This window comes from Tinamus guttatus, unplaced genomic scaffold, assembly GCF_059628265.1.
Source record: "Tinamus guttatus ecotype Peru unplaced genomic scaffold, ASM5962826v1 Tinamus_guttatus_pri_ptg000235l, whole genome shotgun sequence".
Classification (NCBI taxonomy): domain Eukaryota; kingdom Metazoa; phylum Chordata; class Aves; order Tinamiformes; family Tinamidae; genus Tinamus; species Tinamus guttatus.
In genome coordinates this window covers 375,137-399,518 of record NW_028288769.1, presented here as the reverse complement: position 1 = coordinate 399,518, position 24,382 = coordinate 375,137, and the positions used below count along the sequence as shown (strand labels likewise).

The 24,382-nt window shown below is 37.4% G+C and overlaps 1 protein-coding gene across 1 annotated transcript in view; it reads right to left on the bottom strand.

The window, feature by feature from the left end:
• Nucleotides 1-24,382, bottom strand: part of NALCN (sodium leak channel, non-selective) — a 218,594-nt gene that overhangs the window by 107,605 nt on the left and 86,607 nt on the right. The window contains exon 11 of the mRNA XM_088525668.1: nucleotides 994-1,125. Within this exon, the coding sequence (XP_088381794.1) occupies nucleotides 994-1,125 (132 nt within the window). The remainder of the gene's footprint in view (nucleotides 1-993; nucleotides 1,126-24,382) is intronic.

Genomic DNA, 24,382 nt, shown 5'->3' with positions numbered 1-24,382 from the left:
CCTGTAGCCCTTTGGCAATGTGCAATATCTGAAGACAGAGGAACTTCAGTGACCATGAAGCTAGACAGGTGCTCAGTCTGAGAAATCATGATCAGCATCCTCAGAGGACTGGACTTGGTGACCTTCGATGATGGGCTCTTAATTTTCGGATGAAGCGACAATTCACAGTATTTGCTGAGATGAGCATTTTTAATAAGAAAACCTACAGTCAAGACTTTAATCTTGACTGAGGAAAAAGCAAATATCTGTTTGAAATTATACCTATATATTAGTACTAACAACTCAAGTAATCTTTTTTTTTGTTCGAAACCGAATTAAATAATTCTAAAAGGACAGGTATGCAAGGCTCTAGACTCCTTAGCACATTCACTGCAGTAAAATCCTCAAACAACTAATCGCTCAGGTCAGCTCTCTGCCCAAATGCCACATATAAATAAACTTTCCTCCTCCATTTCAGTGTTTCAGGAGCACAACCTCCTCTTTCTTCAGATTCATGACTGAATAAATGTCTTTTGCAGTATGCTCTGGAGGTTACCAAAGCCAGGCTATTTGGAACACTATTTTGGTTATGCTTAAGGATTTGGTTATGCTTATAACTAAGTAAAAGCTTAAATGCCTAACTGAATATAGATGATTTTAGAGAGAGGCTTTATATTTTTAAAGACAGATTTTTTTTGTCATTTTGAAAGCTATCTTTTTTTTTCAGTGTTACACTCTTAGACGAAAGCAACTGCGCAGCCATGCATTGCCTGCAGACATTATACTCAAGCTCAGCTCATTACCACAGACACATTGTTTGAGGAAATTACCTTTCAAAAGGCTGTAAAGTACAGCTGTCAGACACTGTCAGAGAGAAGAACTTGAACTAGGTAGCAAAGAATTCTTGGAAAGCTTAAGGCGATAAAAAATGCACACTAAAATGTGCTTGGCATTCACATTCTCAGTCTTTGCTTATCTTGATAAATACTTGGATAGTGATTTCAATATACTCACCTCAGCTAGGTAAAATTCATCATATTGTCTCTTGAAATTTTCTCCTTTGTAGTAATTACTAGCAGCAACAATCACATCTACAGCGACCATACTTAGAATGAACATATGAAACACTGATGACCTCATCATTTTCTGCAGAAAAAAAATATAATCACGAGTCAAATCACACACTTTAAAAAGTTCTATTACATTGTCAAAACAAAGAGTCAGCTATAATAATATGTTTTTATAAACCTTTTTAGGTGATTCTAAGTTTCACTCTTTAAAATGTATTCTAAGATAGTACTTCAATTGATTTATATATGCAAGATTTTTTTACTTTTCAGTTTCTAATTTGCCAATCAACGTTTCACAGAAAGTTTATCATTTAATGTGAATAGCATTGCTTTATTGTTCTTTTAAAGCCTAAATTGTATTTCTAAGTACTCATTTCTCCTTTTTTAATATTCCTTAATTACGATCTTGTAAAAAACTTATTGACATTTTGTTTAGGAACAAACAAAATCAATTCTATCTTGACCACTGCCTTTGATTCAGGGAAGACAAATAATAGAGGATAACATGGGATTTCTCTAATGTCAAACTTCCATAATACTCTGGAAATTCTACAGTAGATACCTAGATCTGGCTCAATGAACTTTTTTTTTTCCTGCGGTGATTGCGTTGGATGTAGACTTCTATATCATGTGTGTTTAAATCTAGGTGAGATCAATCCCACGCATAACTGCTGATTGGAGAGCACCTGAAATATTGAGAGTCTCCTAGTAGAGCTTCGCACATCTGGGCTTGTGTTACTATGTGTTACTGCTACTGCAATCCTATAAAAGACAAGAGAAGTAAAGGCAGTTCCTGCTCTAGCTGTAGAGGTACATCTTGTTGCCCTTCACAGCATTTGCAAACTCAATACCAATTGAGCTTTGGCTTTTCTAACCCTATTCCTGCAGACTGAACAATGTCTCTTTATTCTTCCTGGGCTGCCTGACCCTTCTTCCACCTCTTATCTACTTTCGCTTTATGTCTGAGTTTGGTTAGGAGCTCTTCCCTCACCATGTAGGCCTCCTACAGCCTTCCTTAATGCGGGGAATGGATCATTCTTGAGTTTGATGGTCGCCCTTGCAAGTCAACTATCTCTTCTGAATGCCTCTTCTCTCTGGGACTGAATCCCATGGGATTCTTCCAAGAAGGTCATTGAACAGGTCAGTCTCCTGAAATTCTGGGTTGTGATCCTGCTTTGGCCTTGTTCCTGCTCTTCAAAGTCTTGTATTCCACTATATTATGGTAATGGCAGCCAAGGCTGCTGTTGACTTTCACACCCCTGACCAGTTCTTCCTTGTGTAAAAGTATGTCATCTAGCATCAACTACTGGGTCACCCTTGCCATCAGTGCACTCCATAAATCTTCCGAATTGCTTGTGTTCTGCTGTATTGCCTTTCCAGTGGATATTGGGGTGCCCCAATGCTCCCCATGACTGGGAAAATGTTATTGAAGGAAGAATCAAAAAACTAATTACATACATCTTCACATACAGTTACAATGATATATTATCCTGTTAGTAGATTTGAATACACAGTTGTAAAATACTGTCTCAGTTTTTATTGATTGATAGCTGTTATGCTGATTAAGAAATGTCCACATTTACATTTTACAACTAACCCCGGCCAAATCTTAATGGTCTTGGCCCAAAGTGCTTCCTGTGATCAAATCAGAGAATGATCTGGTACATTTGGATGCAGGAATTACCCGCAGTTGTTCAGGCTTTTTACTAGATTCTACCTATGGGGGTATTCACGGTCTATTGAATTCCACCAGTGTTTTACAACAGTTTGCTTAAACTGGCACAGAAGCAGAGGAGTGGAGAAAAAGCACATAGTTACAAGCATTCAGCTCACAGGAATACTTCTTGGCTCTTAACCTCTGGGGTCCTGTGTGCTTCACCATTAACATTGCAGAGCAGACAGCTCAAACCTACTCATTCAAGTTGGCCACTTTTGATCCAAGTTGCACTGAAAGGTTGCGTGTTCTAACCTAGCACGGAATAAGGCTTAGGAGATAAACTCTGACAGACAGAAATTTATAGAAGACCAGGCTCATAACAATGCCTCAAGTGCAGTGAAATTAGTAAAACTGTTTGGCTAAAATCTGTCTTGTGTTTATTTCTAATTCAAAACAAGTCAAGCTATGAGAATACAATAATAAAAGATAAGGCTGTTGGCTTCAGTGATGCATTTTTATAAGTGGTGTGATTCACATCAGGTAGCATCATATCTGTTATATTTCTATATAACACTTAAGTTCTAAACAGACAGCTAGTCTCTCTGCATATTTTACACTGCATTTTTAAGAGTGTCAAAATCTCCTTCATAGTAAGAAAGTATGTTGCCTCAGGTGTGAAAGCACTTGGGAAGAGAAATTAGTAAATGTGGTTGCAAAATGCATTTTTATTTCTCTACATAAGAAACAACAGAGAAGAAAAATGGCAATACAGGAAGAAATCCACCTTGATACACATGTATACAAGTGCACAGGTTGTCACAAAATCCATATTGTGAGCCATTCATAAAAAGGCTTTTCCACTGGTATACATTATCCTGCAGAATAAACTACCATAATATAAATAATATACTATATAAATAGCAATATTCAGTGAAGCTGCACTTCAGTTACTCAGAGGCCACATTCCTACCTCAACTAAAAGGAAAGGAGATGGTTTAGCTGGTCGAGGGCATTCTGTTTGTAACACAGTTGAAGCTAAGGAAGAGTTTCAGATAGGATACAAGCTACTGTCAGGCTAGGCACCGTCAGGAGCTGCTTGTTCAGGCAGCAAACGAAGGACTGGCTGGGGCACACAAGCTGAAGGCTGGAGCAAGACAGTAAAGCAGCTGGCTGCTGCCACAAGCAGAGAGAGCCCAAGGGGACAACTAGGTGGGAAAATCTGAGCAAATACAGGTGTACAGCAAAAAGGCTTTGCTGACCCAAAAAAGAAACTCATTTCTTCTAAATCCTAGTTCTGGTACTGGCCTGGTACTCGCCTGCTCATGGGGGCCTGGCTGAAATCATTACAAACCTTTTGGGTCCAGGATGAATATTCATACATTCACATGATATATGAATACAAAATATTCTTTCTGGAGGCTCAGATAACTGGATTTTGGTGATCTGTGTGACCCTCTATGACATCTTCATTATTGTGTGTTGGGCCATACACAGCATGGTGAAAGCACAGGTTACTTGCTTATTTTTTTCTTTAGCATGTCAGTCTGCTCACCCTCATGAATGCTATGCATGATAAGCAGCTTTCCTGCTTGCTTCTTGAAGCCAGATTGAATATCCTTAGGAGATCAATCACCCTGCACTGGTCACACTCCTACTGTGCCCAGTATTTTAATCTGCCCTATTTTGGTCTTTCTGCACCACAGCATTTTAATTTAGCTTCATACCCTTCAATGGCTCAACTGTATTTAACTAACAAAGTAAGTCCCCTTTCTGGACCTCTGTCATAATGTTTGACCAGGAGAGCTCACTCTCTCTTTAAACATTTCTGTGAGACATTTGAAATGAGGTGTAAGAGAAAGTTGAATTTAGCCCACAGCACTTACCCAAGCCTTAAAAACCATTTTGGATCACCAGATCAGCGGTGTGTCATTTGGATTACAGACTTTTTCAGAGTACATAGCCATGGCAAATTCTCTGTGCAAACTTGAAAGAAGAGACATAATGCCAGTTTTTGTTCTTGTTTAATTTACTGACCTTTTTTACCCCTTGGATGTGTGTTTCTTAAACTGTGCAGGAATATGATGTAAGAAATGTTCTGATGTTGCTGTCAGCCAGTTGCATGTCGGGAAAATTGTGTCTAATATTAAATTGGACTTAAGATTTCCTAGACTGAAGCAGTCTCAAGTGAAATGCCCTGTTGCTGCCATCAATCACCTACAACAGTGAAGAATTTCTTATATTTACTACGAGTCATTTTTGAAACTGGCATCCGGCTTCATGCAGGAAGATGATTTGCAGCATCCAGGACACTGTGAACAATGTGGACTGAACTGTGCATTAAATATTCAATGGCCCTAAAAATCAATGCCTGATGTTTCTTTAGCAATATAAATTCTTTCAGTGTGTAAAAACATACAAGGGAGCTGAGCATGTTTTGTGCCTAGACTATAATTCCATGAAAGTGGAAAAATCTTCTAAAATTCTACTCTTTTACTTGACGTTAGGGATATGTTTATTACAGCTGAGGAAATCTAAGTAAAAAATGATCCTTAACATCCCAGATCCACCCAAAGGGCCACCAAAACAATGACACTGGAATATCTGACTTAAAGAAAGCATCTAGATCACTTAGTCTAATGGGATATTATCATGTATGGACCTAAAGCAGTGTTTTGTCATTTCAGGAGTATCAGAACAGTGTGTGTTGCTCTAATATTCCTTCTTTGTTATTCTAATAGTCCTTTTCTACATGGCAGAGGGAGGATGAGTGACATAAGCCAGACTTTGCCAGCATCCTGACATGGGTAAGGCCTACAGCAACTGCCTCTTTGCCTCTGTGCAGCCAGAGCTGCACAGACACTGGGTCAGGAAAATGAGCTCCATGCAAATGCACTTACTACAACAACTACAATAACTGAAGATGGAATTATGTTTTCTTAATCCTAAAGTCATTCTTAGGTCTCGATCTTTATATCAGTTCACTTTTCGTAGTCCAGTCCTTAATATAGGATTGTTGTTTAAACCCTGTAACTGATCTTGCTTACCAAGGAAGTAGGAAGGTGTTGCAAACTACTATGACCTGAACGACTTAATAAGAAAATGACATATCAACTGTGTTACCCTGATAATACTGTCTCACTATTGTCTGTGCCAGTAACGTTCAATGTTATCATCTGATATTTACAATGAGGTGTCTTTAAAAGAGCTCAGTGGTTTTAGTTCTGCAGAAACCCAGACTGCGTTTGACAATGACAACATGTTTGGTGATGGTCTAAGAAGAAAAGCAGAAAACAGGTTGGCATGAAAAGTAAAAAATTACCAACAAAACCCTCAAGTTGGTTAGTACTGAGCAAGACATAGTGACAATTGATACACAGAAAAAAAACATCTACTGATTTTGCTCAACTACTGTGCGGAAAGTCAGAGCATAGACTTATCATAATGGCAGGGTTGCTCTCAAAAGTACCAAATCAATTTATGAACAAAGTAAATATCTTTTAACTAAACCACTTTCATATCTCACTGTACAGCATACACTGTACAACTGTTTTCCTAACTTTGGTGCTCCTCAACTGTGTATCAATCAGCATGGAAACTATAAGAAAGTTGTATATATACCTAGTTATATTTTAGACATACTTTAAAGCTTCATAAACAATTCCCCCTCCCCTCCATGTTTTAATAGGATGGCTCAGACAAGCTACTTACCCCTTTTTCATCTTTACTGACTTTTACTCTTTGCCTAAAGTACTAGATATTGCCAAAGCATTCCAGAAAAGCTTCCAAATAGGCTGTTGAAAAGCTTTATATGGGTTACATTTTTTTTCTGGTTAATTTTGCATATACTACTGTAATGACTGGAAGATTACTTGTATACGTCTAACTGTGGTTGTTGGAATACCATCTTCTCAGATACTTAAAACAGATTGATTTGCCCAGGTTGCTATTTGATGGGTAAAAAAGAAGTATTATTTTTAAATAGTTATCACAAGAAAAGTAACATGTGTGTTAATCCAATCATTTTTGCTCATGAGAGTGTCATGGCCTACATCATGCCAATGCAGTGGCATCAAGGACAAACATGACTCCTCAGCCATTTCCACACACAGCACTAGCATGACCTGTATTGTTACATGCTCTATTCTCTCACATGGCTCTCCTCTCTCATGATACTTCTCTCTCATGACATTTTTCTTATAATCCTGGAGTAATATGAATATCACAGAATACATCACGATTCATTTATCTAAGTTTCTAACCCTTGTTAAAAGAGGTTAACAAAATGCCAGCCAAGTAGCACCTGAACAGAGCAACAACTTCACAGAAAGCAGTAAGTCAAATAAGGAAATTGAAGTGTATTATGAACAAATTCTGTTATTTTATGCCAATGTGTCAGAGTGTGACTCACAACATCCAGATGCATACAGGGAGGTCATGATATTTGTGTAACAATGACAGTTTATATTGTATACACAGACCTCTTACTGCTAAGGAAGCAATGTGGTAAGTGGTCACTCAAGTTGCTAGCCAATCTTGATTTGATAGCGAAAGCAGGAGAAATAACATGCTTGAAAGTTGATCATAAAGTACTAGTCCTGGAACAAGACTGGAAATAGCAAAGAAAGTTTGACTTTTAGGATTCTATAAGGTATGATTTCTAAGAGCACTGAGCAATGACTCAATCTAGGCCTAAAGAAAAGACAAGTTTTTTGATCCTGTACAGGTTTAGTACACTTATGGTGTTTATTTTACCATTTTGTTTTTACAAAGTGCTTGAAGATACCTTGACAATGCAAGAGCTTTAGAAAATCACATTCTATACAGTGCTAATCATATATAATTCAGAGCATGAATAGGATAAATTTGATTTTCATCTTGTTGGTTAATGGCCATCTGAGCAAGTACAAAATTGTGAAATTGCAGAAAATTTTCCCCTTTGTTTGTAGAACATTGTAGAGCATCTTACAAGCTGTGTAACTAATTTTCTATAAACCATTTTGCTTTCAACCTACTTTATGACAAAGATACGCTTGTAAGGAGAATTTAGCAAATTATGCTCATGCTCTGCAATCTGAACACTTTTGAAAATTATTAACTCTGAATTTGAAGGGACAGTCCTTTTAATATGTTATTTGCATACCAGTGTGGGACACTACATAATATTGTATATCTGAGATATCTACTGTATTTGAGCACTACAAATTCAGGCAATGCAACTTCATACAAGGAAACACTGGAAAGTTGATGAAAAGGGAGGCATTTAAACAGAGTAGAAAATTAAGTAAATGAATGGTCTCAACTCAGATGATATTAACTTCAGTGATTCAAGGGAGGAAGTTTTAGCTTTCCAATTCCGATTGTGTGGCCCAGGGCAACAAGAATAAGGCCATTCCTCCCGGTTTATGTTATGGAAAACATTTTTAGGAGGAACTTCTTTGTGTAGGGATGGATGTAATGACTGTATCAAGTCCATAGTTCAAAGGAAAATCTTGGAATCTCTAGTTGCTTTTAGATCACTTCAGGGTCATTTTAAGGCCATGTATAGCATAGAGAGCTTTTTTTTTTTTTTTACCAGCAGCAGCAGATAATCCAAAATATTCAAGGAAACACAAAAACAAATGACTTGATAACTCCTGCAGGCTTCATAATGCACAACTGGAAATCTTTCTGTAAGTGCTACTTACTTGGCTCTAGCAGAAATGATACTGCCTGGTAGAAAGAACAGCATAGACAGAAAACTGTCCTGACTGAGTAATATTCTATGCATTTCGCTTTACTGTGCTTCTCTTTCCACCTCCCACCTCATCCGATCAGTATGTAAACTATTTCAAGGCCAGGACTCTATCCATTTTTCCAGGGCCTACTATAGTACGGCTTCAAAATTTCAGGTTATCCATAACTGAAATCATACAGAAATCATCAGTTGCAAACAGCCATCTTCATTAGTCTAAATGTCTTCTTAATATTGAAAATACAAGCAATTCATGTATCTTTTATATTGTACCTGACTCTCCTGACTGTTAACATAGCAAATTTTGATTAAAAAAAAATCTACTTAAATCAGATTCTAGTCAAGGGAACAAAGTGAAGTGAACATAGGAAGAACAAGAAAATAGGTATTTAGTAAGCAAAGGAATGGAAATGATTGACAACTTACTCAAAGGAAATGAAAACCTGTAAGCTATGATTTTTTCCAAGTAGCTTTAAAGGCAAAAGTTTCTGTCAGTAGTTAGATACTTTTATCCATATATCCTAGAATTGTGAGGAAAAAACAAAACAAACAAAAAAACCTCACTTTTGCTAGAGAACGAAAGAATAAACATTGCTTACACCTTCCTCAGATTAGTGGCAGTCTGTTAATTAATATCTTGCAGTAACAGGAGAAACCAGCTATGTCCCTGCACCCTTCGCACCAACAGCAGTCACTTTTCTCCTCCTACAAACGCCCAAGAGAACAGTCAAAAAGAGAAATGGCAACTCTCCGCCCCTAAAAGCCTTGGAGTAATGGCTTCTTTCAAAAAAGTGAACTTCCTCCTCACCAATTCATAAATCAGCTAGCACAGATATGTCATTTTCTTTGCAAAAGACACACAGGAAGTAAGCAGCCTTTCAGTGACTGCAATCTGACTTGGAGAAACGGAGAGAAGCAGCTGCAGCATAAAAGGAACCTAAAAATACTACTGAAATTGTTCCTGACAACAATAACACATAAAGATTTTTACCTTCCCCTCGGATTTTAAAACTGCTAGTATCATCACCTCAGCAGTAATTTTCTTAAAGCTACATAGTACGAAATAATGCTAAACAGAACCTGAGTAATATGAATGCAAGATTATACTCTTTTTCTTAAACATTTCCTAAACTTGAAATACAGTGAAATTTGGAAAATGCAATGAGGCAAAATAGTTACTGTATTAAAAAAAAATAGGCCAAGTTATTTTTTGTTTACATATAGCAATTTCATGTATGTTAGTGGGAAGACCCTCTACTTTATTAAGATAAAATCAGTCCCATATAAAAGAGCATACAAATCCTTTTTTTTCACAATAAAGCACACTGTAACCTTGTTAAGTTTGTGAAGCAGTTTGTGGAGAAGGGTGCAAAAAAAGAGGCCTGGCTAACGCTCCGCAGACCAGTACATGTCCTCTGTGCAGGTGGTGATGCACCATGGGTCACGGTCCCCAGCAGTTACTGTTGAAGCAACTGTTGATGCAACATCAGAGGCTTCGACCTAGAGGCAGATTCAGAAGGAGGATGTGGCTACAGAAACTTGGGGCTGCAGGAGGAACCTGGGGCCTCTTGCCTGCAGGAGATGGGCTGTGCTGGAGGAGCTGAGCGCTGGGAAGAGGTCAGCACATGGTGCAGCATTAGAGAGGGTGAGCGATAATGAACTAGGTCTCCCCCAAGACTGCAGCCTCAGGAGCCAGAGCCTCCGCCTGTAGCGGAGGGCAGGCCCAGTCAGCACCTACTGGGTCAAAATATGGTAACACCTAAACGGCAAAGGCTGGAAGCTGGTGACACCTTTTTACCATGAGGGTAGTCAGCCCCTGGAACATGCTGCCCAGAGAGGTTGTAGAGTGTCCATCCTTGAAGATATTCAAAACCTGCCTGGACACAGTTCTGGGGTACCTGCTCTAGTCGACCCTGCTTGAGCTGGGGGAGGAGAAGGCAGGGCTGATCTCTGGATGTTCCTTCCAATCTCTACTGTCCATGATTCTGTGAAGTTGTTGTCATTCACCTCCTAGCAGCAAACCAGTTAAAGGAGCTAGTTTAAAAGACGGGTCTAATAGTGGTAAAAGCCACTACCCTTATTTTTTTTTTGTCTCTGCTTATCTAAATGCCATGATTGCAGTATGAAGGAAGAGTATTAGTTCTCAGTCAAGAAAACTGTCTCATCAGCATGGAACCAGGTACCCACCAGGCTTTCTCCTGAATCTGTTTGCTAAGTAATTTTAATTCATTATTGACACAAGTTCTAAGGTTATATTTTATACTGAAGAAGTGTCAAAATGCATAAATTTTAATGTAGTCATAAGTTTAAAGCTCCCTTGTTAAATAAATACAATTAAGAATCTAAGACATTTCCATATATAAAATAGTAACTGACTATATGGGTTTCCAAGGGCTGAGAAAGGAAGGAAGTTTTACTTTTAAATGATAAGAGGTCAGAATAGGGAATCTCAGGAATAATTTTTCAAATCATACTATTATTCTTCATTACAGTCCTTCAAAATGCTTTTTATAATTAGTACAGAATTTAAAAAGAAGTTTCTTTCTTTCCAAACTTGAAGTTTCTAGACTGCACTATACATATATATATACAGACAAACTTACAGTTGATTTGTGATGCCGTTCTCTATAAATCACATTATAATGGATTCATTGGACATTCTTTTCTATGTATGTTTTCTGTATGTTCTATAAATTTTCTGTAAGTTTCCGTAAGTCTCTAAAACTTCAAGTTGCTTCAATATCTTCATTACAACACTGTCAGATCTACATACTACACACTATTTCTGAATTCTCTACATATAATTTTCTATTGTATGTATGAGTCAACAATGCCATTGTTTCCTATTTTGTTTTTATTCTGAAAATAATTTAACTACAAGGTAAAAAATATACTTAGTAATTTTACTCTGCAGTGAGGCAGGTCTGTTTCTAGTAGTGAGTCAATTGGCTGTTATTCAAAAGCAAAAGCTTAAATCCTAAATACAGCATTACCATATGTGAGTGGTGGTATATAATATATTGTTTATTCTTACAGAATACATTAAATCTACATTTTTGAAAAGTAATTGATTGATATCCATTTCAACTTTCTCCCAAATTTCATGGAAGGTGAGTGAGGAATAACGTAATTTGGAAACCTCCTGCCCTATAATTCCTTTTCCATGCCTTCAAAATTTCCATACATTTTAAATTTTACACCTCTAGGAACATCACTTCCAAATTCAATCACTATTGCTCCCTTGAATTATATGCCTTTGAAGACCTCACCTGCTTCAAAATGGGGCTGAACATGATTCAAAAGATTACTTATTCTAATTTACACGACAGTTCAAGATCCAAGTCTTTTAAACATCATTTATTAATTATATGTGAATCAGTCAATCTCATCGTCTTTTATTTATTCTCTTTAGGCTTTTTACTTTCCTTTTTTATTTTTTACCTGAAGTGTGTACTTTGTTATTTTGATATTATTGCAGTAGTGTACAAAATTTACTGGCTATTATATAAAGATGGAGGAAACTTAATTACAGGTACCTCACAAGCTGAAAAGGTAACAGTCCATAATACTAAAGTAGCGTATCTCACTTTCTAATAGGTGGTTTATTCAGGATCGCCATGAAACCTTCAGAATTTAGGCTGTCTTTTTAAGGATCAGGCATTATTTACATACTGACAGAGATACAGCTGAAGTAGGTAGGAGTTAAGAACACTGAGTGCTTTTCCCTTTCCTCCTCTCACAGTTTAAAGCACCTTCTCAAGTACTCAGCCCATGCTCAGTTTCAGAGAGAGGACGTTCCTGTGTCAACTCAAATGAGCAAGAAGTTGCTCATATTGAAGTTGATATCTAGGCGTTTCATATAGGTTTTGTGGAAGATACAGCTCTTCAGGGTGAATCCAAGCCCAGTGCTTTAAGCATGAGCTTTAACCTATATCTAGTCATAAAAGTATTTGAATAACATGAGAAACTGATGTGGGAGTTTTGGTGATAGTTTAAAAATGACAGAGGGTAGAAGAGAGCTGACACTACTCCGAATGAGCTGGAGGACTGGAGACAAAAATTCTCATGTTAGGCAGATTTTAGGCATATCTTCTAGTTAGATTAAGCCCATGAGGAAACAGATATAGAGCAATTCAGGTTACTTCTTGCTAGTAACTTGCACATTTTGAATCCCAAACTACAGTTTGCTTCTTATGCACTGAGAAACAAGGACAAGGACAACAACAGCAACAACAAATAAAATTAAAAAGGACAGTTTTGTTCAGTGTGAAGAAGCAATGGCAAAAAAAGAAAAAAAAAAGAAATTCAAATTATTCAAAGATTGTCTGACATGGAAACATGAAAAACCAAGTCCCTCTAAATAGCTTCCTCAGAATCAAAATACACACCTAGAAGCATTTAATTCAGACCTCAGGCTTCTTGCTGTCAGTATTTGCAAATAGCATGCAGACTCTAAGAATGAGAGTCTTAGAAGGCAATTCCTTAAGAAAGAAAGCATTTCTTTGAGGTATTATTGAATTTCACTGTTATTTGGGTTTCTCAGTCAAAAATAATAAGAGAAATAATCTCCTGCTTGTAAGAGTTCTAAATTCAGCTAGAACTACCTATATTCTTGTAGCTTTTATTGCAGCTTTTTATCTTATTTCAATATTTATTACAGCACACATACATTGAAATCCTTTGGAAGGCTGAGCTAAATTTCAGTGCTTTTCCACAGCTATACGGGTACAGTTGATCTGCTAAAAATGTACAGAAATAGTTGATCCACACTACAAATGGTAAAATACTTCAATTATTTCATAACTCTCCTTCCTAACTAAAAACTGCCAAGTATATGCATTGCGCAATTACCTAGAATTAATAAAAATTCTTTTCTGTGTTGGATTGACCACTGGTATGGATTATTGATTCCTGATGGGAACACCTTGCCTAATAAAGTACCTGAATCTTCTCGTTTTCTGTATGCACTGTATCTGCCTTGTGGACACACAAGTTCAATCAGGCAGTAGTTACTTCCCTTACAATGTTTTTGGTTAAAAGGTAAATTTGTTTCTGGAAATATGTGGGGAAGAACTGTTGTGCAAAGAGTTGTGAAATCTATAAGGGAAGAAAAAAACATATTAAAGACAACCAAACCACAAATATTACATTTCTGTGTAGCACACTGTGATAGAAAATTCTTCTTTCTAACAGGGGTCTGCCAGAAAATGTGAATAAAACATGTCCAAAATGAGCTTTTCCTTTCCAAAAGTGAAACATAGGCCTCAATAAATAAAAGTGTTAGCAAGTCTGGCTGTTCAATTTGTGTATCACAGATAGTCACAAACAGAACAGGGTTGAAAAGGACCAATGCCCAGGCCCAAGTACAAGCTTTATTTTAATGTCAGTAAAATCAGTGATGTTTCGGCATACAAAGTCCTGCTATGGTACTTATTGAATCTGCAGTCTTCCCTCTTCATTTTCATTACACAGCTATCATATTACATTCCTCCACAGATGAAAAGCTGCATAAAGTGCTACTCTACTTGCCTATCTAAGCATCACTTTTATATAACCAGTTACTTGGATTTATAAATAAATATCAAATATTTTAATGGATTTCCCAGCTTTTTTTTAGAACAGTTTTTCCTTATATTTTATTTGTATAATATATTTTCTATACTTTTCTCTAAAGCTTTTGATTTGCATATAAAAGCAGACATCACTTTGAAATAAATCATTTGCTCCATTAAAGAAGCGATCAGATGCATAATTAGAAGGGAAAAAAGGAACTGTTCTTTGCACGTACACTCAAAATATATTTCCTAATAAAGCAGTCTCCATTTCAAGCAAAATATAGTGCACTGAAGGGGATCATTGAAAGTATTTCCACCTAACTTAAACAGTGCTGGAAACCTCTGGCTAATTCCAGGCTGTTTTACGTAGAATAGAGGGCAGCACAGCTAATCAGAAAATGTAATTTCTTTTACATTGGAGGGCAAGGAACAGGGATTGCCTATGTAATTTTCTCTTCCTTAAAAATTATCTTTTCCAGGTTCACCAGCTAGACTTCTTTTACTGGAATGCAGTACAACTGTGACATCTCACAGGTAGCAGCAGCATTTCCCCAGTTTCTGAAAAGATCACGAAATTAAGGTTGGATTTGAACTGGACCACTTGGGAATCCTGTTGTATAAATCTCTTGAACATGTTGGAAATACGGGCTACAGGGGATCACAGCATTCTGGTGTATTTTGAAGCTCACTTTTCCAAATTTAGTTGAATATCTGCTCCAAACTAGTTGGTAAAGAAAGGGTAACACAACAGTTCCTGAGTCTCATAACCAAACATAAAAGGGGCTTGCAATGGTCAGCACGTTCACCATTCAGCACTGTTGGCTTTCTTTAATGTGACTTTATTTTAAGAAATTTATTTTAAACATTTTAAACATTTTAAACATTTAAACAAAATAAAAAGTGTCTCAAGCCTGCTATATGCATTATTCATTCAAATTGCACTCATCTTTGAAAATCGACCAATTCTTTCAACTCTTTTTCCATACAGGATTAGGAGAAAAATGTGTTAAGTATTTGCCATACGAAAAAGATAAGCGTTAATAGGTAGTGTTCATTACTATTATCATACATAGGACATAAAACCTATTACATAGTTCAAGAGACCAGTCAACAGCCACATCAAAGGCTGTGAGATTGTGTGTAGAGGGCACCATTGTGTTTTTGTGACTTCTTTCCCCGTGACATCTTGCAGGGGCCGAGTCAGCTTCTGCTCTTCTGTATCCAAGCTAGCTGCAGACAGAGCTGACTTCAGCAATACCTAATTAAGAGCTGCTTGGCTGAAAGCTGTTAGAAATGGACAGAATAACAGCAAAATTGTTGGGCCTGAGAAAATTGTAAAGACACAGAAGGAAATGTGAAATTTTCATAGAATCATAGAATGCTCAAGGTTGGAAGGGACCTCTAGAGACCATCTAGTCCAACCCCCCTGCACACGCAGGGTCACCTAGAGCACATGGCACAGGACTGCGTCCAAGCGGGTTTTGAAGATCTCCAGAGAAGGAGACTCCACAACCTCTCTGGGCAGCCTGTTCCAGGGCTCTGTCACCCTCACTGTTAAGAAATTTTTCCTTAAGTTCCTGTGGAACTTTTGGTGCTTCATTTTGGATGAAAGCAATGAACTTTAACTGACACTTCTAGGAAAATGCCCTGAATAGTAACAATAAAGAGGTAGATTAAATAAGGGAAAGGAAAGAAAATATACAAATTTCCCTTCTCACCAATTCTCGAACTCTTAGAATACTCTTCTAAATATAATCTATCCTTTCAAAAATGATTCCTATATGTCCTTCATATATTATTGACTTCAAAATTATTTACATCCAAAATATTTGATGTGAAATTACATGTGTTGAGAAGTAGGAAATCTTATCATCTCAGCAGGTGAAGGACAGAACAGCAGAATAAAGGCAAAGGAGATCAAAGTGTTCAGTATTTTGATGAGTTTGTAAGAGCACTAAGGAGAACCCTGGGTGGCAATTGCGCCTAATGGACTGTGAAACTCATTCCAGGATGAGGATTCATGGGAGCCTCACTTTTGTAGTTTTTGCTCTTCAACTGATGACTGCACTATTTGCTTAAATATGTAGAATATTAAATGAAGGTGGAAATTGAAATGAAAGAAATTTAAATAAAGCAGAAGGCAGGTTAAAAGTTTGCCATCAGCATGTACAGCTGCTTTAGAAAGTTTAATTAATAAAAAAACTATAACTATGAATTGATTTTGATATACACCAAATCAAAATGAAGCAGCTAATTAGTAAACTAAATCTCTTTTCGTCTGTATGGCAAGAGTTTCTCTTGAAGTTAACTTCAAAGGTTTTCTTTAAAAATATTAGCATCAAACATTTTTTGAACAACAAAGGAATATCCTTTGATAGGAAAATTCTGTTGTCCTATATTTGTAATAGATAATTTTTATTTGATAATTCTCACTGGAATTATAAGGTATCTTGTAAGTCTTGAGGAAAGAAGAATGCTATAATTAAATGATAAAGCAAAGTAATAACACAAGACTGACACTATTGATGCAAGTTCCTGCAAATTTATATATTTCTTTTTTTGAATATCATCATTTTTTTCAATGATAGAAGATCTATAGCACTTTTTAAAATGACATTAATACAGACCATAATGTAATATTTCTGTTTATGCAGTCATCCCTGAAAAACAGGAAAATCTTGAAATCCTAGCTGTTTTATAAATATGTGGATTAAATTATATGAAGTGTTAAGAAAGTTATTTGTCTTCACCAAAAAAAAAAAACCACTTTAATCATGGCAACTGAAAGACGTGCAAAATCAAACAACTATTGGTTAAGTCACCAGTATAATTTTACCCTCTAAAAATTATTTAAAGGGAACTGTAGGCACTGATGCAAACATATTGTAATATATTGACTTGATATGCTAGTCTAAATATCAGTACTATCATACCAGCGATTAAGGGACTGGAGCATCTATCATATGAGGAAAGACTAACTAAGCGAGCTGGGCCTGTTCAGCCTGGAGAAGAGAAGACTGAGAGAGGATCTGATCAATATGCACAAGTATCTGAGGGGAGAATGTAGGGACCAGACTTTTCTGGGTGGTGGCCTGTGACAGGATAAGGGCTAACGGGGACAAGTCGAAGCACAGGAAGTTCCACCTCAATGTGAGGAAGAACTTCTTTCCTGTGAGGGTGACAGAGCCCTGGAACAGGCTGCCCAGAGAGGCTGTGGAGTCTCCTTCTCTGGAGATCTTCCAAACCCACCTGGATGCCACCCTGTGCCACGTGCTCTGGGTGTCCCTGCTGGAGCAGGGGGGTTGGGCTAGATGATCTCTAGAGGTGCCTTCCAACCTCAGCCATTCTGTGAGTCTGTGAATTAGGACCTGTATAGCTAGATCTTTAGTTAACTAGAATATTATTTTTAGCTGACTAAATTTGATGTGTTCGTAAATTAGAATGTACCAAACCAATTTTAATTAATGTCTCACAATTCTCATTAGTGTGACTGTAGGTTTGTGTACTTATTTGAGAGCAGGGCCTACTGAAGAAATATTGGCTCATTATGTGATTTAGTATTTGAACTGTGAATGCAACTGATATCTTGGACTTTTCAATGGCTAGGCTTTGAGCTATCGTCAGTGACTATCTTAAAATTGCATGCATCTGTAGATGTCTGTTTCTGTTGATTATAGAGTGCCCAAGAGCGACCAACTCAGAGCAGCACATGTAATCGTCAGATTCCTATGTCAGGGAAAAAAAAATCTATTCCTTCTACGTCTATGTCTAATCTATTCCTTCTGTCTATGTCTGTTCAACCACTTTTAAAATGACCTATGCACAAATATCTACTCTCTCTCTCTCATTACCACCCCTAAGTTTTTTTAAGCAATTTTAAAAATAATTCCTAGTCAATGTTGTTAAACAGCATATCCCAACACTGCAAAGGCAAAAACAACACTTAAATTAAACCTGCATTCACTACTCCTTCATACTCTTTTAAAGTGCAAGTATATTCCATTAGTCACTCTCTTCATATCCTGTCTTATTCTTATCTTAAAAAAGAGTATTTAGCCTTAACTTTACTGGTTACACATTCATGATTAATACCGAACTGAAATCATATAAAGAGATTAAGTTGTGCATTGATTAGTTTTTTTTTAATGTGGATGAGGAATCTAAGTGCCAGTCTAACTATAAACAGTTTTCCAAGTGATCTGCAAATGTAACTACACTGAGTGATATATAATCATCAGCAAGTTCCAGATGTTTTTTCATAATCATGATACTATCATAAAAATAAAAAGAGTAAGCTTTTAACATTCTCTATATGTCTCATATGCACCCTTTCCTGTTTATATATATGGTCCTTATTGGTTTATAAAAATGTGGTAAAGAGGTATCTGGAAGAATCTCAAGAGATCAGAATTTTCAAAGCAGTCAAGGGATTTACGCACATAATTTCCATTGAGGAAATTAAATTAATAGGGACATAACAATTCTCGGAATTACTGAAGTAAAGAATATTTTTAATTCCAAGAACTAGGCAACATTGTAAAAATAGTGTTCAAGTTTAAACATGAGTAGTAAAGTAAATTTCATACAGCAATAGTAAACTAAAGAAATTCACCTTTTTCATTATATTCATATCTGGGAGAAATAAACAACTAGTTTCTCCCATGCAGGCTTCCCTCCACCCCTAAGCCTGTAGGTTTTTGCAGAGGAACATTTAGCAACGTTCCTTTTGGCTCATGGGTTTATGAACGTTGAAGTCAGTTTGACATTTAGATTGGATTCAATCTGCCATTTTTAATGGCTGCATAAAACAATATTGTATGTTCAGAACATTAATGAGACAATCCTTCCCCAGCGCAGCCAGTAGCAAAACTCTTGCTGAGTTTGATAGTGCCAGAGTTCTACTATTTCTCTACTCCACTTCACCCAAATGGAAAGAGGAAATCTGGAACAAGAGAATGGAAAAAAAAACGGTAAGACACTGCCCTTACTACATGTCCCTTCCTCCTCAGTGGATGCCTTTTCTGAGCAACGTTTAGAAAAAAATGTCTCTGAACATCAGCATTGGACTATGATTAGCTCCATGAAGCACTAATTCCTCCATTCCCCACTAATTTCCTTTCAGAAGCACAATCCAGAAGTAGTGAGTCATCAGTTTTCTGCAGCTCCATCAGTGAATAACAACTTGCCTCGGAACATTCAACTGAAAGACTGGGGTGCCAAAATTTTTTTTTTAAATCTTTCAACTTTTAGCTTAAAAGTAAATTTTCAAGCCAAAAGTAAGTTTCTAAATGATGGTGTTTTGGGGACAGAATTTTGAACAGAGAATGAAAATGTTTCTGATATAATCAAATTGTATCAAATATTATTCTTACAGTTTATAGTGTGAGGGTAAGCTGCATTGCTTCACTCTTTTCAAGAATGCTCACTGGAGACAACCTTAGAGCTCTTCGTATCTTAAAGGATCAGAGTTTTCTTTTTAAAGCATCCCTTGGCAGACCCCAGGTCAGCGACTGCTTTTGTGATAGATCTGCTCAGACCTTTCCTTGAGACAGAGCTGCCCTAGGAAGACCGAAAAGCTTTTAAAATACATCAGTGCAACAACCTTTTGCAATCATCTCCACTGTGCTCCTCAAGAGAATTCTTCTCCAAGGGAGCACACAAGTAAAACAAACATCACCTACTACACTATGCAGATGGCCACCCGGGCCTGCACCCCTACACTTCCACAGACACTCCTGATGGCACCAGTACGGGGACTCGCACACAAAATCCTAAGAGTATTTCAGCAACTTTAACGAAAATTATACATGTGCCCACGTTTGCTGAACTGCTTTTTTGGTGAATACTGGTATCCAGGAAGCACAGTGAGGAACTATACGTTTAATGCTTTTAGGTGAAAATTACCACCTGTTAAAAGTACATCTGACAATAACGGAACACTTTTAAATTTACAAACCTGTGCACTTACAAAAAGCTGCAATTAAGGTTGGCCGTGCCTAGTGTGCGAATACTATGACACAGTCTACAATGACACGGACACAAAGGTTCTGAAAAAAAGTTCCTGAACTTTTTAGCACACTAGAAGGGCCTTCAGGCTCCATCTCTATGGAGGCCAAATCCTGGGAGTTATCCTGTAAACACGGCATATCGAGAAGGATGATTTCATAATGATGAGAGCAACTCCATCTCTACATCTGCAGAAAACTTCCTTTGTGGTGCTAAGCAAGAGCCACTTGAACTTTTCATAGCCAATCACTGCTAAAGTGCTCCTCAGTTTAGAGGCATTTGACTTGATAAAGTGAAAATATGAATTTCAAGTGAGTAGCCTGCCATGTCCTGCCATGCTTTTCAGAAATGTAGTTGTATTCTGAGTTCTCAGTGGTTGTGCCTGTGTATTATTATTGTCATAGCTTTTTTTTTCTCCCATTTGTTTTGTTATTCAGTGCTATTTGTATTTCAGACTTGTGTCTAACAACATCATTTTAAAGAAGGAAAAGGGAATACTTTTCCCTAAAAGTATTAATATATACATATGAGAAAAACTGCTAGATTTATAGAATGTATTCAATTTATTAAATTATTGTATGTCTTTTGAACATACTTATTTTTGAATCTGCCTAGCAGAATATTTATTATGAAGGTCTGCTGTAACAGTACAAACTAAACAGTTCTCATACAACAGCTGTACCATGATCTCGGCAAAATGCTTATACTGTGGTTAGGTAAGTAAGTCTGAAGTCTGCCTGATGCTTAGCAATACAAAACATTGTTTCCTTTAACTGGAAGAGATGTCATTTGTGCAAAGAAAGAGCAATATGGGAGCTATTCCAGTCCCACAAAGCTGCAAAAATGCATGCACTCTGCAGAAAATCACAATCTCTACCAGCAGAAATAGTTCAGGTTAACCTCCAGAGTCAAAGCATGGGATTACTCACTTATAACAAGCTTGCTCAGAGGGCTGTTACAGTTCTTTGCTCTGTTTCTGTTCTGTTTCAATAACCAATACAGGGTGTTTATATGTCAGTGTGTATCAGTGAAGCGGCAAGTATATGGTGATGCAGCATGTATATGTTTGAGTGGTAGGGAATAGGTGGAAAAAGGAGCATTTATAAGTGAAGGTTTACAAGCCTTAGCTGAGGCCTGCTCCTAAACTACATGGAACTATGAAATCCTGCTTTGGAGAAGGGGTAAGATTGCATGACCTGAGAGTAAAAATAAAAGAAGTCTTTTGCAAATAGTCATGAGTGGGAGGCAGCTCCTCAGCAGGAGAGAAATGGCTTAGAAGATATCAAAGAAATCTGAGAAGATATCCAAGAGGATGGTTCTGAAGCCAGCAGGGTAACAGACTGAATGTCAAAACAGTGTGTGGATAAAGAGCAGGGAGGAGGGTATGTAGTTCGCTTTTAGTAATTAACAGCATGAGTATGGGTTAATTATTGATGCATTTAAATTAACAAGCACCTGTTAATGTTACACTCCCTTTGAATATCTAGGATCCTTGAGAGGAGAGTGGAAGCTAGAAGCAAAGAAAGAAGCACAAGCACATGTGCTGCCAACTCTGCTATCTATTTCTGAACATTAGCAGTGTCTGTAGTAAAACAGCTCTTGAGATCAAGCCAACTAGGTGCATGTTATCTGCTTTCCTGTTATCTGCATGTTATCTGCTTTACTGAGCTGATCTGGAAGAAGAGTTCAAGGCTCCTTGTGCAGACAAAAAAGCAAAGCTGAGGAGAAAATCCAACATAGTAGAGTGCCACCATGTGAGTGACGATTCATTTTTTCCTTTCTCATCATCTAAGAGAGTAAAAGAAGCAACTACTATATCACAACCTTATTCCTACCAATATGGGATTATTTTTAAGTCTTTTGTCCTGGCCTGAAATGAGCACAGGAGGATACTTACCTGCCAACACCCAAGCTTTTCTACTGTCCCTACGACATGTCACAACTAACCATACATTTTCTGTTTCTTAATCTTATGCTACTACTATTAGTGAAGCTTGCTTTGTTGTATATATAAAGTACACCCTATTCCCTTCTATCTATTTTGGTTTTCTATCCTATCTACTCACATCTTTTACACACTCAGCATTAATACCCAGACGTATTTGTTTCCCACATGTAAGTACTTTGTTGTATTCTTTCTCTCCCTGTTTTTAAGTCTTCAGATGAGGAAAATTCAAACTTTGACACCAGCTGGTAATTTTCTCTGCTAAATGAAGGAAAGCCAAGAAGGAACTACATAAGCACATTCACTGTGCTTATTTGTTAGCTGGCTGCATGGCTCTGGTTTAGTTCTCTTCAGTTAGTTCTCTTCAAAACACCCAACCACGGCTCCCTTCATTCCACGCAGTCCTCTAACGTCATAACAGACTTGGCACCCTTAGAGCACTTCACTAGTGCTCATGTCAAAGCCAAGAGGACGCAATGTATGACCCCAGCATCACACCATAAAATGACTAAATGACTGTTCTGGTGAGCTGCAACACACTCCTCATTATTTTGCAAACTGAGAAAAAACACTCAGAGAAATAACTATGCCTGAGGGACACAGGGGCATCATATAGGCCCAGGAGAGACCAATGGACAAGTGCAACATACAGCATACACAAGCAATCTTTTCTACACAAAAAGAGCTCTAGGAAGTATGGACTTAGCCTGAGCCGTGTCAGACGGGCTTGGGATGAGGTATCCATCTTGGCCCTCTTTAACTAACAACGTAAAGATAACAAGAGTTTATAAAAGGGACTGCATGCACTTCATGTCACAAGTTCAGTTTTTTACAGCTTCCAAAAGCTTTGAGACAGCTAAGAACATAAAATGACTCATCTTTGTGTGTAAGAATTAAAATGACAGAAAAAAAAAAAAAAAAACACCTCAGACTGCAAAATATTCACCCTGAATGCCAAGCTAAGTCTCAGGAGAGAAATCAAAGTACATCTACGCAGAAGAATGTCTGTAAAAATGTGCTGTCAGTTTACATACATCAAACATCAATGAAGTCGGTGTCCTTTTTCCATATTTCACATTTCTAGTTTTCCTCCTCACTTATGTTGGTCCCCAAAGCCCCCCTTTTCAAAGATCTGAGGAAAGCACAGGAAAACAAGGGAATCCTAGGAAAAGACAGCAAAACTGCAAGAGAATCTACTTGAAGATCTGAACTTATTTTACTGCACTACAGATTTCTAGCTTGTTAAAATGCATACGTCAGCTGAAGACACTTTTCTCAAATTTTAAGAGCTCACAAAGTATAAGGAGGGAAACTTGCGCAACAATGTTGAGATGTTTCTCTGCATAAAAAAGTGAATTCATGTCAATGAATTTTTTGACCAAAAAAAAAAGAAAAAAAAAAGGATTTTCAAGGTTCTGGGTACCTGCAACTTTTACTGATTGCAGGAGGATTTAATAAGTGCAAAATAGTTCTGAAAAATCAAGCCATGCATGTTTGTAGAATCAGGTCTTAAAACTACTGCATTTTAAACATATATACATATAGATCATGAGGGACTACTGGAAGAACTGGAAATACCCACTTTGAACTTACAGATTTACGCCAACATCAATGGCACATCTAAAATAGGCACATCTCTAGGCACACCTAAAATACCAACCCCCTCCACCCCACTGCTCTCTGTAGAGCTATGGACACCATTAGATGGTGTCAAATCTGTTGCCCTCTGTCCATCTCTCTCCTTTGCTATATGATGACCTGACGCTACTATGCTCCTAACTCTGGCACCTCAAACTAACATGGGATGAATCAAGACCTTATTGATTCTCAAAGGAGTTAGATTTAGTGTCCAGAATACCAGAATGCCAGGAATGAGATAAGGCAAAGGCTCTTTGTATGCTTTTTTTCAAGATATAGTCATTAAAAATTTTCATCTGAATATGAAAGAGCCACTTAGAAATTTCAGAATTTACTAGAAGTTATTTGTCCAAACACCTTCTAGTCCAGAATCATCCCACTTACTCTCAGGAGATTGACTGAGGTGCTGAGAAGGCCACACAGCACATGTAGCCTCCAATGGAGAGAGACAGTGGAGAAATACAGACAAAACAAGCGGCAGTTCAACATCCCACATGGGAACTCTCTGTCTTTCACCATTTAAATCACCCTCTCCCTTGACTGCTGAAGGACTCAAGGGGTTAGAGACCCCAGCAGTAACAAAAAACTATTGCAAAATGGGTTTTGGAGAATTAAAAATGAACATTGATGTCCAATCCAGTAAGTTTTGAAGTTGTAGTACATGACATTCGGTTCTAGAAAGAAGTGACTTTTCTTAGAGAAATATTAGAAATATGCAAAATGTTAGGGGCTTGGGAAACCACTCACATGAAAAAAAAAATCCCTGCTTATTTTATTCTAGGACTCTGCAGCCTTCCACTT